This window comes from Coturnix japonica, chromosome 22 (genome assembly GCF_001577835.2).
Source record: "Coturnix japonica isolate 7356 chromosome 22, Coturnix japonica 2.1, whole genome shotgun sequence".
In the NCBI taxonomy this organism is placed as follows: Eukaryota; Metazoa; Chordata; class Aves; order Galliformes; family Phasianidae; genus Coturnix; species Coturnix japonica.
Genome location: NC_029537.1, coordinates 3,537,204 through 3,550,494, shown reverse-complemented (window position 1 = coordinate 3,550,494; position 13,291 = coordinate 3,537,204). Strand labels below are relative to the sequence as shown.

The following is a 13,291-nucleotide window of genomic DNA, read 5'->3' as shown; positions in this document are numbered from 1 at the left end:
TGCAGCAGCAGAGAGTGTTGTGGGGTGGAGAGGGTGATCCCTGCTGCAGGACCCCAGAAAGGGGCAGAAAGGCCCCTGTTTGGGTGTAGGCATTGCTAATGGGGCACAAAGTGCTCATTCCACAAAGCCCCTGAGTTAGTAGGGAGGGTGTTTGCACCAAAACCCCAGCAGATACCCTGCCTGCAAATGCAATTGCTTAAGAAAAAAACCCAAACAACAACAGTTTTTGGCACAGGGGAACAGCTTCATCCTGCCCAGGGGGACCACTGGGAGGATACTGGGATGGGTACTGGAGTAGCACTACGGACATTGTGGTGGCACTGAGGGACACTGGGTTGGAACTGGGGAACACTGAGAGGTGTGGATCCACAGCCCCATCCTGGGGATGGAAGCAGGATTGGCTCTGGATCGAGCAGAGCCACACACAGCCCTGTCCCAGCCAGCAGAGGTGCTCAGGAAGGGCTCCAGGACACTGATTTATTTGTGGGATTCCAGGAAGGACTGGGGAAGCCTCGGCGAGGTGCTGAAGCCCAGGTCAGGAGTCAGCAGAGTCTTGGTGATATATTTAGAGTGGGAGAAGGCGAGTGACAGGAGGAAAAAAATAATGCTCCATGGAGGAGGTGCAGATCCATTCCCTTGGCCGGGAGTCACTGGATGATCTGAGCCAGGGAACAGATAGTTGGATTTCCCTGGTTTCTCCCTTCAAATAAATCACAGCTCCAGAGCCCTTTAAACCCTGCAATATGATCTGTTCCAATAAGGAAGGGAATGAAAGGCTGCGTCTCTCTGGAAGCCTCCAGAGCCATAAATCTCCTATGTACAAACACATACCAGATTTCCAAGTGCATTTATTTTATTGTATTGTTTTAACAGAAAAATCAAACTGCAATAAACTCAGTCCCTCATTAGCTGTCTCTGTGTCCCAGCCAAATGCTGCTCACGAATCAAATCAGGACAAAGGAATGTGGCTGGAGGTCAGCAGTCCAGCTGGGTGCTGACCCCCTAAAAGCAGTGGGGCGATAAGGGGGGGACATGGGGGGACAGCTCCTGCCCTGCACACCCCTCCTCTGGATGGGTTCTATAGGGGCTTTATGGGGGTCCCCACTTTGGGCTGAGCGTGCTGTGCTTTGCAAGGCTGAGCATGCATGCAGGAACTTGCAAAGCATGCATGAAACACAGGGCACTCACTTCTGGTAGGGGCAGCCCTGGGGACTGTTGGTCATTAATCATTTGCTGACAGTTCTGCAGGGTCCAGCTGCACGAGTGTGGTCCACCAGGGGTGCAGGGATCAGTGCTGGGTTCACCTGAGAGGGGATCCCCTACCCCATGGCATTGCAATGAGCTCTGCCAGCACTTTGGGTCTGCATGAGCTTGTGGGAATGGGGGGCATCCCACACCCTTTGTGCCATGGCAACAAGAGCCATTTTGGGGTAAAAACCCATAAAAGAAGCAGGGCTGCAGGGCAGGGGACGGGGACATGGGAACAGAGGCAGCGCTTTGCTCTGATCCTGGAAAAAAAAAAGCAAAAAGGAGAAGGAAAGAGGAGGCTGTCCCCAGATTTATGGCCCAGAGCCCCCCCAGCGCCCCAGCCTCAACCCACAGAGAAATTCTTTACTTATTGAATCACATTTGTCATCTCTAAATACATATGCAGGCCCGTGTTTCTGAATCCATAAACATCTTTAACTAACTCCGCTCGGCTAGGCCTCTTTCAGCAGTCATTTATATTTAACTTTTTCCATATGCTGGCCCTGTCGTGTTGGTGTCATTTCCGGGAGAGCCGATGGGGTGTGTGTGTGTGTGTGTGTATGTATATGGGGGGGGGATGGTGGGGTTGGGGCTGCTGGAGCAGCGCGGCTGCTGGCACGGTGCGAGCAACCCGCCCTGCAGAGCCAGCACTCATTAATCATTGGAACTCCTCAACTGCCAGCTCCTTTCAAGATCTTTCAAGAAGTGTTTTCACCCAAAATAGAGTTGAAAACGCGCCGGGTCCTACTTTCAGAGTCTCATCCATCTGGCCATTATGGGGAGTGTCAGGCGGTTCTGACAGACAAGGCTGCTCTGTTCGAGGGGCCCCGGCTCCCGCAACCTGTCGTACCGCGGTGCTGACGGCTCCATTGGTACCTACAGAAGAGATAAAAGCACAGCAGGAAGGGGAGAGGGATGAGCACGGGATCCCCGGGTGGGATGTGGGATGTTGATGGCACCCATAGGACTGAGCTCCATGAAATCTGTGCCTCTGCCCCCCCTGACGAATCACTGCGCTGCACTGGGTGCAATGGAAGGGCAACAGTGTGCAATGTGAGCTGTGAACATGGGGGATCCTGAACCCCTTCATGCTGAGCATCCCTATATACTGAGCACCCCCTGTAAATGGATCCCAGGCTCCGTCCCCCCCCCCCCAGTTCTCTCCACACCCCCCAGTGAGAGCACTTCTCACTGCATGCAAACCCCAAATCGTTCCAGCAGCGTGAGTCAGAGCCCAGAAATAACACACTGAGTCCGAGTGCTATGGGAGCTTCCCCTGTAGCACGAAGGGCTGCGAGCTTTCCTCCTGCACAGGGTAAAGCAACGTGATGCTGGGGCTCCAAGGGACCCTGGGCTCTTCTTGTAGCTCTTCCTGGGGACAGTGCTGCTGAACACAGACCACGTTTGCTCCTTGCTCTCCAGGCACACAGCAGGGCTGCTCCGTCTGAAGGTTTGGGAGCCACAACACAGCAGCTCAACGCCTCGGAGCGAGCGCTTTGCTTCATGTCAGAGACATTTTCCACACAACATGACTTGTTCCACCTTGGAAGCCGGGCCTGGCTGCTGTCCTGCTGTCCCTCTGCACCCACAGACGTCACTGGGGTTGTGTTGAGCTGGAACAGAAACCCGTGGAGGTAACAATTGCTCCGGCACAAACAATTCATCACTTCTACAGGAGTGCTGCCCAGCAGAGCTCCCAGGTGCTGGGTTGGCAGCCAGCTCTTCATCAACACAAGGATATGGGATGGCTGAGTGTCCCCACATTCGGTGGCAGAGTCCAGTCTCCATTCTCTGCTATGGGAAGGCAGGAACGGAGCACAGCAGCTCCGTCTCGCAGCGAGCAAACACAGCAGGAAAGAACAGCGCAGCAAATCTCACACACTCCCATCTCCTTTCTTCTCTTCCCAAAGGAAAGGAGCACAGAGAAGGCTGAAACTCATCCAGAGAGCATCCCAACTTGTTTTCATCCCCCTTTCCTCCTTGCTGTGGTCCAGCATCTCCTGCAGCGTGGGGTCCAGGAGGGTTCCATGGAGTTGCTGGGTCTGCAAATAGAATGCTGAGCCAATTGGGTTCCCTGGGTGCCCACGGTCACATCTGCCCATCCACACCAAGGTTGCATTCCGCCATCACATGGGGTGAAGTCATGGCACACGGCTTCCATAAACAGCGCATTGGAAAACATTATGGTCTGTGGAAATCTGTTTGTTATTGCGAATGGAGCTGAAGGAATACACTCTGTAAACGAAGCTGTCAGCCCAGCGTCTCTCCCCCAACGTTCTCCAGCGAGCATTTAGCTGAAACATTTGTGTATACAGAATTACGACTCTTCAGTTATTCATCATGATAATAAACAGAGAGATAACTATTAACCATGCATCACCGTAACGAAGAGCATCACCAGCACAGCCCGGAGCGGATGCAGGGCAATGGATGTAGGACTGCACGGCCGTGCTGGGTGCTGCAGGGAGGAGCAGCAGCTTCATGCTGTGCCCCCATCACTGCCACGCTGCAATGAGGAGCCTCTATCCTGCAGTGGGGAAGGTGCTGGTGTGCCCATTGCATGCAGATATTGACATGGAAAGCCACTCAAAGCCTTCAGCTCTCCAAGCTGTGGACACCCACCACAAGCTCTGGACACCTTTGGTTTTCCAAGCCTTCTCCTGCCCACACACCTCCCCGTGCTGCTATCAGCCCTGCTGGGGACAAACCACAGCCGCCTTCCTGAGCCCTCCTCCCTGCTCTCCACCCCCAGCACCCCTGGAGCGGAGCCGCGGGCACCGAGTACAGAGCCTGTATTCTCCGGGGCGTCCACCGGGGGAAAGAAAAGCCGCTTTGTGCAGCTGAGAAGCTTCTCATCCACCCACCGCCGCTCCGCAGCCCGACCCGAGCCCTGAGCTGCAGCTCGCCGGGACTTTGTGCTGGATTCGTGTCCGAACCGACCCAGCTCACGTTCTGCTGGGTGCAAGGATGGCTCGTACCGCTGGGATACCGACAAGGAGCTGAGTATGGCTGAGTGCAGCGCATGTCCCACCCCGGCACAAGGTACAGAGCTGCCTTTGTTTGCTTGGGGCAGAACCCTCACCCTGCAAAGAGGAACCCGCGTGCATCCCGCACGACTCGGAGTGTCCGACTGCTTCCATACACTGCGGCCTCAGCAACCGCTGCAATAAATCAATAGGAAAATAGAGGCTGCCAGTTAGACTAAACAAGTGCATTTGCAAGGATTGCTAACCCTCATTAATCACTCTGACAGTCCTAAAAACACATTTCCCCTTTAATGACTGTATTTGGATAATCAGTGCTTTTTCCTTCCCCGGTCGGAGCCGGGCTAACTGACAGCTGGTGTTATTAGAGCCGGCCGCGGGGATCGGGGTCACCTGAGAGTCAACCGCTGGAGGTCTCCTGCAATTCAGGGCTGGCTAGAAAAGTTGTTGTTATGCAACGCCGAGCTCCGCTCGCTGCCAGCACAGCTTCCAACACACCCTTCCGTGGCCCAACACCCACCTGCATTGCCCCAGCCCGGCTCTGAAAGGCTCTTTTTGGTCCCTGTTCCCTCCAGGTGAAGTTGGAAACCTGGTGCCTTTTCTTTCCTCTAAATGATGCAACACATTCATGCTCGGCACGTGATGAAAATGGTAATTCAAAGGCCCATACAACTCTAAATTAAGCCATACATTACCCGACCCACTCAGCCATATATTTTTGCAGAAAGACAGGATTGAATCAAATCAAACCGAAACTGCGGAGTGCGGGTTGTTAGACAGAATGATTAATAAAGTGCATCCCAGCACTCTTGATTATCAAATGAATTCTGCAGTACCTGGGCAGGCGATAGGTGGGGAGTTATTTAATATATCAGCAACGCACTCATTTCCCTGCAGATAGAGCCCTGAGTGTCGATTGCTATCAGATGATACTTGGCAGTGTTTACACATGCCTGCCCCGGTGCTGCAGTCTTTAGGGAGGGGAAAAGCAGTTCCCCGAGGAGCCGTCAGCATTATGGGATGCACTGAAGCAGCATCGGATCTGATGGGGGGGGCAGAGAAGGTATGAGCTCAGATTTGGAGCTGGGAAGGGGGGTTTGGGGAGAAATGGGAAGCAGAGACCCTTCTGTAGAGCATAGATCTGGCATGGAGAACCCTGACAGCCACCACACATCCCATGCACATCCCACACACTGTGGGCACAGCAGCCGTGGTGCACAGAGCACACGCAGCGAGGACACCTCAAAGCACAGGGGAGCAAAACACCCACAGGGCTGCACCAGATGTGGGATTTCAGAGCTGCAGTGATCTATGATTTATACCACAACTCCCCACTGCCCTGCAATGCCCACAGGGGTGGCAATCAGTGAGGATGTGGGGATGGCTGTCAGCGGGGCCTGGCAGCCCAGGAAAAGCAAGGAACAAACCCTGTCCTGCAGCACACAGGCCTTCAATGCTACCGACACCAACCAGACCTGGGCTACATCTACCACAGACCCCAAAACTGGGGTCTGAAAGCCATGGGGCAGCTGGACCCCCACCTGCCCTACATGCAGTGGGAGAGCCCCAGCCATCACCCAGCCCCTGGCTGCTCTCTGGAAGGCAAAATGAAAATCCTTATTGGCCAAACAAGTCTCTGTTTTAAACGTATTATTTTCCAGCTCGAAAGACACAAAGGAATTTAAACGCGGGGCATAAGGCAATATAGAGCAGGCAATTAACTGGGATTAATTGCATGACTCATCCAAAAAAATGCAACAGGAGCAAAGCACTCAACAGCAGGGGAAAAAAAGGAAAAGCCACGTGGGGCAATGGGAGCTGTGGGGCTCTGTGGGGAGCAGCTTTGGGCACAGGAGTTGGTTGGGGTGGGCTCAGCAGAGCAGCCCCCGGCCCCATAGAGGTGGGTGGGAATGACACGAAACCAGGGAGGGGCGTGGGGACGGTGGTGGGGAGGGGGGTCCCCAAGCCTTAATTCCTATGGGGGTGCAGCTGGGGGGGATCTGGCCGCGGGGGGATCCTCGCAACAACTCTCGAACCTTCCCTTTCGCCTCCACGCACGGACAAATCCAGGACCCCCCTCTCTCTTCCCCCTTCCGCAACACATCCACGAGCGATCCCGCACCGGACCCCGCACATCCCGCATCCCCGCACCGCTAGATGGAGCCCGCATCCCGCATCGCATCCCCGCACCGCCGGCCGAAAAGGGACAAAAGCCGCGGGGTCGCTGGGAATAGAGACCACACCAGAGGGTGAATATAACCAAGTATTCATTTATTAACAAAATAAGACTTACCAAGCCGTAGCTCTTAAGTCACCCGCAATGCTCGCAGCCCTCCCGGTCGGGCGGCCCCGCGCCCACCGCCGCTCCGTCCGTGGGGCCGCCGCCGCCGTCGGGGTGGGCGCCCGTAGCCCCGGGGGGAGAAGGAGGAGGAGGAGGGTGATGGGAATGGAGGGGGGGGGGTTCATCCCCGCGGAGGGGCCGGGCTGGAGCCGCGGGGCGGGGGCTGCTCCATCCGCAGCCCCAAAACACATCGCAAAAAAAACCAAAACCCCAAAACAACCCCCCGCAAAAAAAACACAATTAAAAATTAAAATAATAATAATAATAAAAATGACATCTGTTAAGTTCACAAAAGGGAGAGAAACTGAATCCCAACGAGGAATAAAGGGGGGTGGGAGGGGAGGAGGAAGAAACGTGGTTGAATCTGGGTCTCTTTTTGTTCCTCCCCGTCTGTGTTGGGAGCCATGCAAGAAATTCTTAAGGAAGGGGGAGAAAAAAAAAACGAAGGAGGGGGAGAAAAAAGAAAATCAATGCAAAGAAATAGGGGAAAAAAAAAAAACCCAACCAAAAACCCAACAAAAATCAACCAAACCCCCAAAAACCTGTAAAGAAAAAGGTGTTTTTTTTGTTTTTTTTTTTCTTATTTTTTTCTTATTTTTTTTTTGGACACAGACTTATTATTATTATTTTTTTTTTTTTTTTTGCATACCATCGATTCATTGGTGTATTAATGCACTTATATTCCCAGCTTTAAGCTAACATACAGTAAATAAATACACAGTTCCAAGGAGGGAGATGTTGGGGGGGGGCTCAGCGAGGGGCTGCCGTGGTTACTGATATCCCAGTGCAGAAGCTGAAGTCAGTCTTTGGCCATAGAGAGCATAGGGGGAGTAGTAAGGTCCGGCAGCCGGCAAGGACGGCACGGGGAGAGCTCCAGCTGCAGGCAAATGGCTCTTGCCATAAGGGTGGTACCTGTTGAGTCCCAAAGTGTGTGGGCTCCTCAAGGACAGGGAGGCCGGTAACGTGCTGGGGCTGCCGGGGGCGGCGGGTGGGAGATGGAGGTGGCATGAAGCGGCCGAACCCAACCCCGACGTGGGGTAACCGGCCAAGAGTTTCTCCGCTCCCGGCAGCGCCGTGTGGGTCCGTAGGTGGGTGAGCAGCTCCTCCGAGGTGGCAAACCTCTTATCGCAGGGTCCGCTTGCAGATACCCAGTTGCATATGTGGGGCAGGGGGTCGTTCTGCAGCATGAAGCCGTAGGTGTAGAGGGGGTGGCCGGGCAGGCTGGGGGTGCCGCCGGATGAGAGCGTGGTGTGCACGGAGTGCAGGGGGTGAGCTGGGTACACCAGGGGGTATCCGCTCTTCAGGCTGCCGGCATCGTGCACGCAGCTGGAGCAATTGCCGGAGCCCAGGTGCGAGGCGCTGTGATAGCTCAGGCAATACGGGTCCCGGCATAATCCCTGCATGAAGGAGGGCGGCGAGGCCCCGGTCAACGGGCTGGAGCTGGGCGGCTTCCCCGGCAGCCCCAGCGCCCCGGGCAGCTGGCTGCCCACCAGCCCCGCTTTGCTGGGGTCCAAGCCGGGCACGAACTGCGAGGGATACCCGGCGTAGGCGCCCACGATGGAGCCGTGGTAACCGATGCTGGAAGGCGGCAGAGGGAAGACTGTCTGGCCCGGCTTGTAGGGAGACACTGGGGCCACATGGCCGGCGGCGGGCGGCAGCGCGGGGGGCTCCGATTTGCGGCCCGATGCGGGGGATTCGCCGTGAGCCCCGGGCTCCGCCGCCGCCCCGCGCCCCAAAGCCCCGCTCGCCCCGTCGGGGCCGGGTTTGCCCGCTTCGGGCTCCTTCTTGTCGTCGGCGCCCTTGGGCTCGGCGTGTTGCGGGGACGCGCCGCGGGAGCCGCCCGGGGATGCGGCGCTGTGCGGGGGGAACGGCGGGCAGGCAGCGCTGGGTACGCGGAAACCGGCCTTGTCCGGGCCCTCCTTGCGCTGCTCCCCGCCCTTGGAGTAGGGTTTGAAGCTGGACTTGTCCTCGGGCGGAGAGTCCCCGCTGCCGCCCGGTGGTTTGAGCGCGGCGGGGCGGGCGGAGGGCTCCTTGTCGGCGGCGGGCAGCCCGGCGGAGGCGACGGCGTTCAGCTTGGAGGAGGGCGGAGGGTCGGGTTTGCCGATCTGCGAGCAGGTCTGGGCCAGCAGCGCCAGAGGGCTCTTCTTGGCGTCCAGCTGCGGGCGGAGCGGAACGCGGCGCCGGTCAGGGGGGGACCCGACGGCACCCCCCGGCCCGGCCCTCCCCCCCACCATCCCAACCCCATCCCACGTCCCTCCCCGGGGCTGACGGGCGGCGAGCCAGAGCGTGGGGACGGGAAGGGAAAAAGGAACGGGGAGGGAAAGGGGAGCGGGGGGGAGCACTGACCTCGATGGGGCTGACGGGCGTGGAGGAGAGCGGCTGGAGGTACTCGGGGTGCAGGAGGTGGCCGCTGTGGGCGCTGAGCATCTTCAGGACGCGGATGGGCAGCCGGCTGGCCTGGCGCAGCGGGTCGGCGGGGGGCGGCCGGGGCGACGGGGCGCCCGCGGCTCCTCGGCTCGGCGGGGTCCTCGGCCGGGGTCCGCCGGGGGCACCGCTCATTTGGGGCGGGCGGCGGCGGCGGGCGGCGCGCCGGGCTCCGCGGGGCCGGGCCGGGCCGGGCGGGCGGCGGAGCGGCGGCGGCTGCGGCCCCGGCGAGACAAAACCCTTCCCCTTCCCGACCGACACGTCAAATAGCCCCGATGGCGGCCGCGCTCCGAGGGGGCCGGCGCCGCGCACCAATCCGAGCCCGGCCGGGCCCCCGGGGCGGGGAGAGCGCCGGTGGGGGGGGGGAGCGAAGCGCCGCTGCCGCGCCGCCGCGTGGGGGAGAGCGGCCGCCGGCGCAGCGCAACGCAGCGCAGGGCAGCACGGATCGGCTCGGCATCGCACGGATTAGTGTGGCACAGCATGGCCAGGAAAGGCATGGCACAGCTCGGCTGGCAGGGCATGGCTGGCACAGCTCGGTGTGGATCGGCTTGGCTCGCAGGGCTTAGCACGGCGCTGCTGGCACAGCTCAGAATGGCATGGCATGGACACTATGGCATGGCGTGGTATAACTTGGCTGTCACAGCACAGCTCGGCTATGCACAGCCCAGCACAGCTTGCCATGGCACCATGTCCCCGCAGGATGACCCTTCTGGCACCCCGACTGGGTGCACACCCAGCACACGGTGTGAAGCTGCTGCCAGGTCAGCAGTGTTGCCCAAACCTGACTTGCCAACACAGTTTGCATGTGTACATATTTATTTTGCACGTAATGTAATCACCAGCGTTAAAATTCCTTTTATCAGCAGCAGCACTTGGCTTTGGCAAAGTGTTTTCTGCTGTTGCAGGAATGGGCACGTGGGCACTGAATGTTTTGTGCCATCACCTGCTCTTGGGGAGCACCTGCGGTGGGGAACCAACCCCACAGAATGTGCCATTTCCTTACACTGCAGCCCACAACACTCATTGCTTTCAGTGGATTTCCATTCTGCTTGGTTTATACTCCCAGTATCACTTCAGCCTCCCATGGACTACATCTGGAAGAGAGGAGTTGGGGGGTGACCCAGTTCACATCGCATGGAGGTGATGCTGGAGCACAGAACCACCTCTGGTTTCAGGGTCCGCACTGCAGGGAGAAAGACAGAGAGATGCAATGAGACACATCACACACTGGCTGATGCTTTATGTTCCAACAGTGCTGCCATTACTGAACCCAAAGGACCATTCCTCACAGAGCTGTGTGCTCCAGGCTCTGGGAAGAGGCTCTGCTGGGTCCACCAGCACCAGCATGGCCATGGCACGGCCCAACGCTGCTTCTCCTCTGCTATCAGTCACACTGCCTGCTGGGCTGTCAATGTCCCCTCTTCTTGGGCTTTCCTTCTTTTCCCTTCGAAGCTGACCTCAAGACTTGATTCAATCCAGTCAGTGCTGATGCAGGAGGAGAGGTTGCTGTTCAAAGGAGCCATTCAAGTCTGAAAGAAAGAGGGAAAAAAGTCTGTTCTCAAACTAATTCAAGTTGTGTGCCAACAACAACAGCACAGCATTAACAAAAGAAAATAATGCTCCTATAACAGGAAGAGCACGAAACATAGACCATGGTCAACATGTTGTATAGCCCTTGGTGCTTTTATACTCTTATTTTTGTTGGGTTTTGTTCCGATATCAGTAAGAGCACAAAACATTGTCCATGGTCAATGCATTGCGTAGCCTTCAGTGCTCTTATTCCCCATGTTTGGTCCTTTGGTACTCCTGTACCAGTAAGAGCACAAAGCATAGACCATGGCCAATGTGTTGCATAGCCTTTGGTGCTCTTATTCTCTATTTTTGGTCTCTAGGTTTTCTGTTGTACCAATAAGAGCATAAAATGTACTCCATGGTTAACACATTGCATAGCCCTTGGTGCTTTCATTCTTTATTTTTGGTCTTTTGGGTTTTCTCCTGTGCAACAGGAGCAAAAATGTAGTCCACCACCAATGTGTTGTGTAGCCCTTGGTGCTCTTCTCTATTTGTGGTCTATTGGTTTTCTTCTGTACCAGCCAGAGCAGCAAGCATAGACCATGGCCAACATGTTACATAGCCCTTGATGCTCTTCTTCTTCATCTTTGGTCTTTGGGTTTTCTCCTGTACCATTAAGAGCACAAAATGTGGACCATGGTTGATGTGTTGCATCAATGCTCTTATTCCCTATGTTTGGTCCTTTAATACTCCTGTACCAGTAAGAGCACAAAGCATACACCGTGGCCAACGTGTTGTGTAGCCCTTGATGCTCTTATTCTCTATTTTGATCTTTTTTCAGCTCTACCAGTAGAAGCACCAAGAACAGATAATGGCCAGTACAATTGCATAGCCCTTGGTGCTCTTATTCTCTAGTTTTGGTCTTTCACTTTTCTCCTGTACCAGCAAGAGCACAGAATATATTCCACAACCAACACAACTGCGTGGCCTTTGGTGCTTTTATTCCCTATTTTCAGTCTTCTGGGTTTGCCAGGTCCCATTGTGGCCCCAGGGAAGCAATGCCAACAGCCACACTCTACCCATGGCCCTATGGCTGCTACCCGGCTCCGTGCTGTGCCGATCGCTGCAGAACAAATGCATAAAAATGATCTTATTTATTACAGGAGACATGTTTTAAAACAACTGACAAAACTGCAAGATGTAAAACGACAAGCGAGCGCTTTTTCTTTTTTTAAACCCCATATAGACTTCTGGCAATGATAAAAATAGTGTTTTCCTTTTTAAAGTTGGAATTAATCTTTCTTTCGAAAGCAATCACGGAGCGGGAGAGGCAGGAAGACTCTCAGATATTAACTGGTGCTTGCTGGGTGATGGTTACTGATGGGAGGGCTGGTGGCCGCTTTCCTCTGCAGAGCGATTCACATTAAAGCACGGCGCGAACATTAAAGGGAAAAGGTGAGATTTCTTTTCCCCCTCCCCTGCTCCCTTGATGTGTGACTAACAGCTGTTTTTCCCTGTGACAAATCAGTGGGGTCTTCCTGTTGTTGATGTAATGAAGCTGTTTCCTGGTGTGAAATTCTGCAGGATGAATGGCGCGAAGGGGAGGAGAGTGTCACCCACTTATCAAAGCTCTGCTGTGCTCGGGGATGGGCAGCAGATCAAAACGCACAGCGTGGCTGACACCGGGGCACCGTGACATCACTTCAGACTTCTTTCCCTTCTTGTCTTCCCAGTGCAGAGCCACGCAGAGCTGCTGTGTCAGCCTGGCTTGACCTGGCGTCTCTTTGCACTGCAGAGGTTGAGCGGTGCCACCTCGTGCCTCAGTTTCCCCATCTATGAAATGAGAAACAAGCAGAGCTCCCATAGCATTCAGCATCACAGCCCATAGGGGGTGATGGACCCCTCCCCATGGGGCCTTCTCTGTGGGTGCGTCCAGTCCTCAGCATCACCCACACCTCTGCTTTTAGTTCTTTGCCAGTGTCAGTTAATTAAACTATGCAAATTAAAACAACTTAATTTATATAATATCAGTGCCGGAGCCTCAAACCATTTGGTGTAGCTCATCTGGCACGTACGTTACATAAAATGTTTGGAGCGGCTCTAATAAAAATGAAAAAGGCTGTAAATCAAGTTTAATTTATTCATTTTCTGTACGGTATTAAAGCATGCCAAAATCAGATTATTTATGAGCCCTTCATAACAATAGGCATTTTTATTGGTTGCAAATGACAAAAGGGTTTCTCAGAGGGATTTTTTTCTTCCTTTACATTTTTTTTTTTGAATGCCTTTTCAGAAACATTTATTTTTTTGGACGTTGTGATCTCAAAGAAAAAATATTTAATCATTGATACAGTAAAAATAATTTATATTTAGATGCTGAAAAACGTGCTGGGCTTTCAAACATAAATACACACAGCTAATCCAGCCCAAAGGCTCCTCACACTGTGGGCCACAGCAAAGAGCTGTGATTGAGACCCTCTTTCCTATATTCCCCCTTTTCTGATTGGGGATCTCCTGTGAGTCCTAAACAACATGTTGGAGGGTTGCAGGGCTGGGTTGTTGTCCTGTTAAAGATGAGTTTTGTGCTCCTTTCCTCACCCATCAAATTCTTAATGCTGTGACTGCATCCCATGAGCTCCCCTACCCGCTCAGGTGGAGCAGCTGTGATGGTGAATGATGGAAGCACAACTTGGCCTCTGCCTCTCCATCACTTTAGCTGGCTTTCATCCTCTATCTGGTACAGGAGGAGCAAGATCTTAGGATGGGTGAGGGCTCCCTGCAA

The 13,291-nt window shown here is 54.8% G+C and overlaps 1 protein-coding gene and 2 long non-coding RNA genes across 3 annotated transcripts; 1 reads left to right on the top strand and 2 right to left on the bottom strand.

Moving 5' to 3' along the window:
• Positions 1–835: 835 nt before the first annotated feature.
• Positions 836–7,097, bottom strand: LOC116654332. The gene is made up of 2 exons (XR_004309505.1): positions 6,526–7,097; positions 836–2,124 (listed from the first exon to the last, which is right to left on the bottom strand). It is a non-coding gene; the product is annotated as an uncharacterized LOC116654332 (long non-coding RNA).
• Positions 7,098–7,199: 102 nt separating this feature from the next.
• On the bottom strand, positions 7,200–9,132 carry ZNF703 (zinc finger protein 703). The gene is made up of 2 exons (XM_015883176.1): positions 8,920–9,132; positions 7,200–8,729 (listed from the first exon to the last, which is right to left on the bottom strand). The coding sequence occupies exons 1-2, from the start codon at positions 9,130–9,132 to the stop codon at positions 7,344–7,346; spliced, it is 1,599 nt and encodes a 532-aa protein (XP_015738662.1). The 3' UTR covers positions 7,200–7,343.
• Positions 9,133–9,422: 290 nt separating this feature from the next.
• On the top strand, positions 9,423–12,635 carry LOC107323782. The gene is made up of 2 exons (XR_001559337.2): positions 9,423–11,964; positions 12,094–12,635. It is a non-coding gene; the product is annotated as an uncharacterized LOC107323782 (long non-coding RNA).
• Positions 12,636–13,291: the final 656 nt, after the last annotated feature.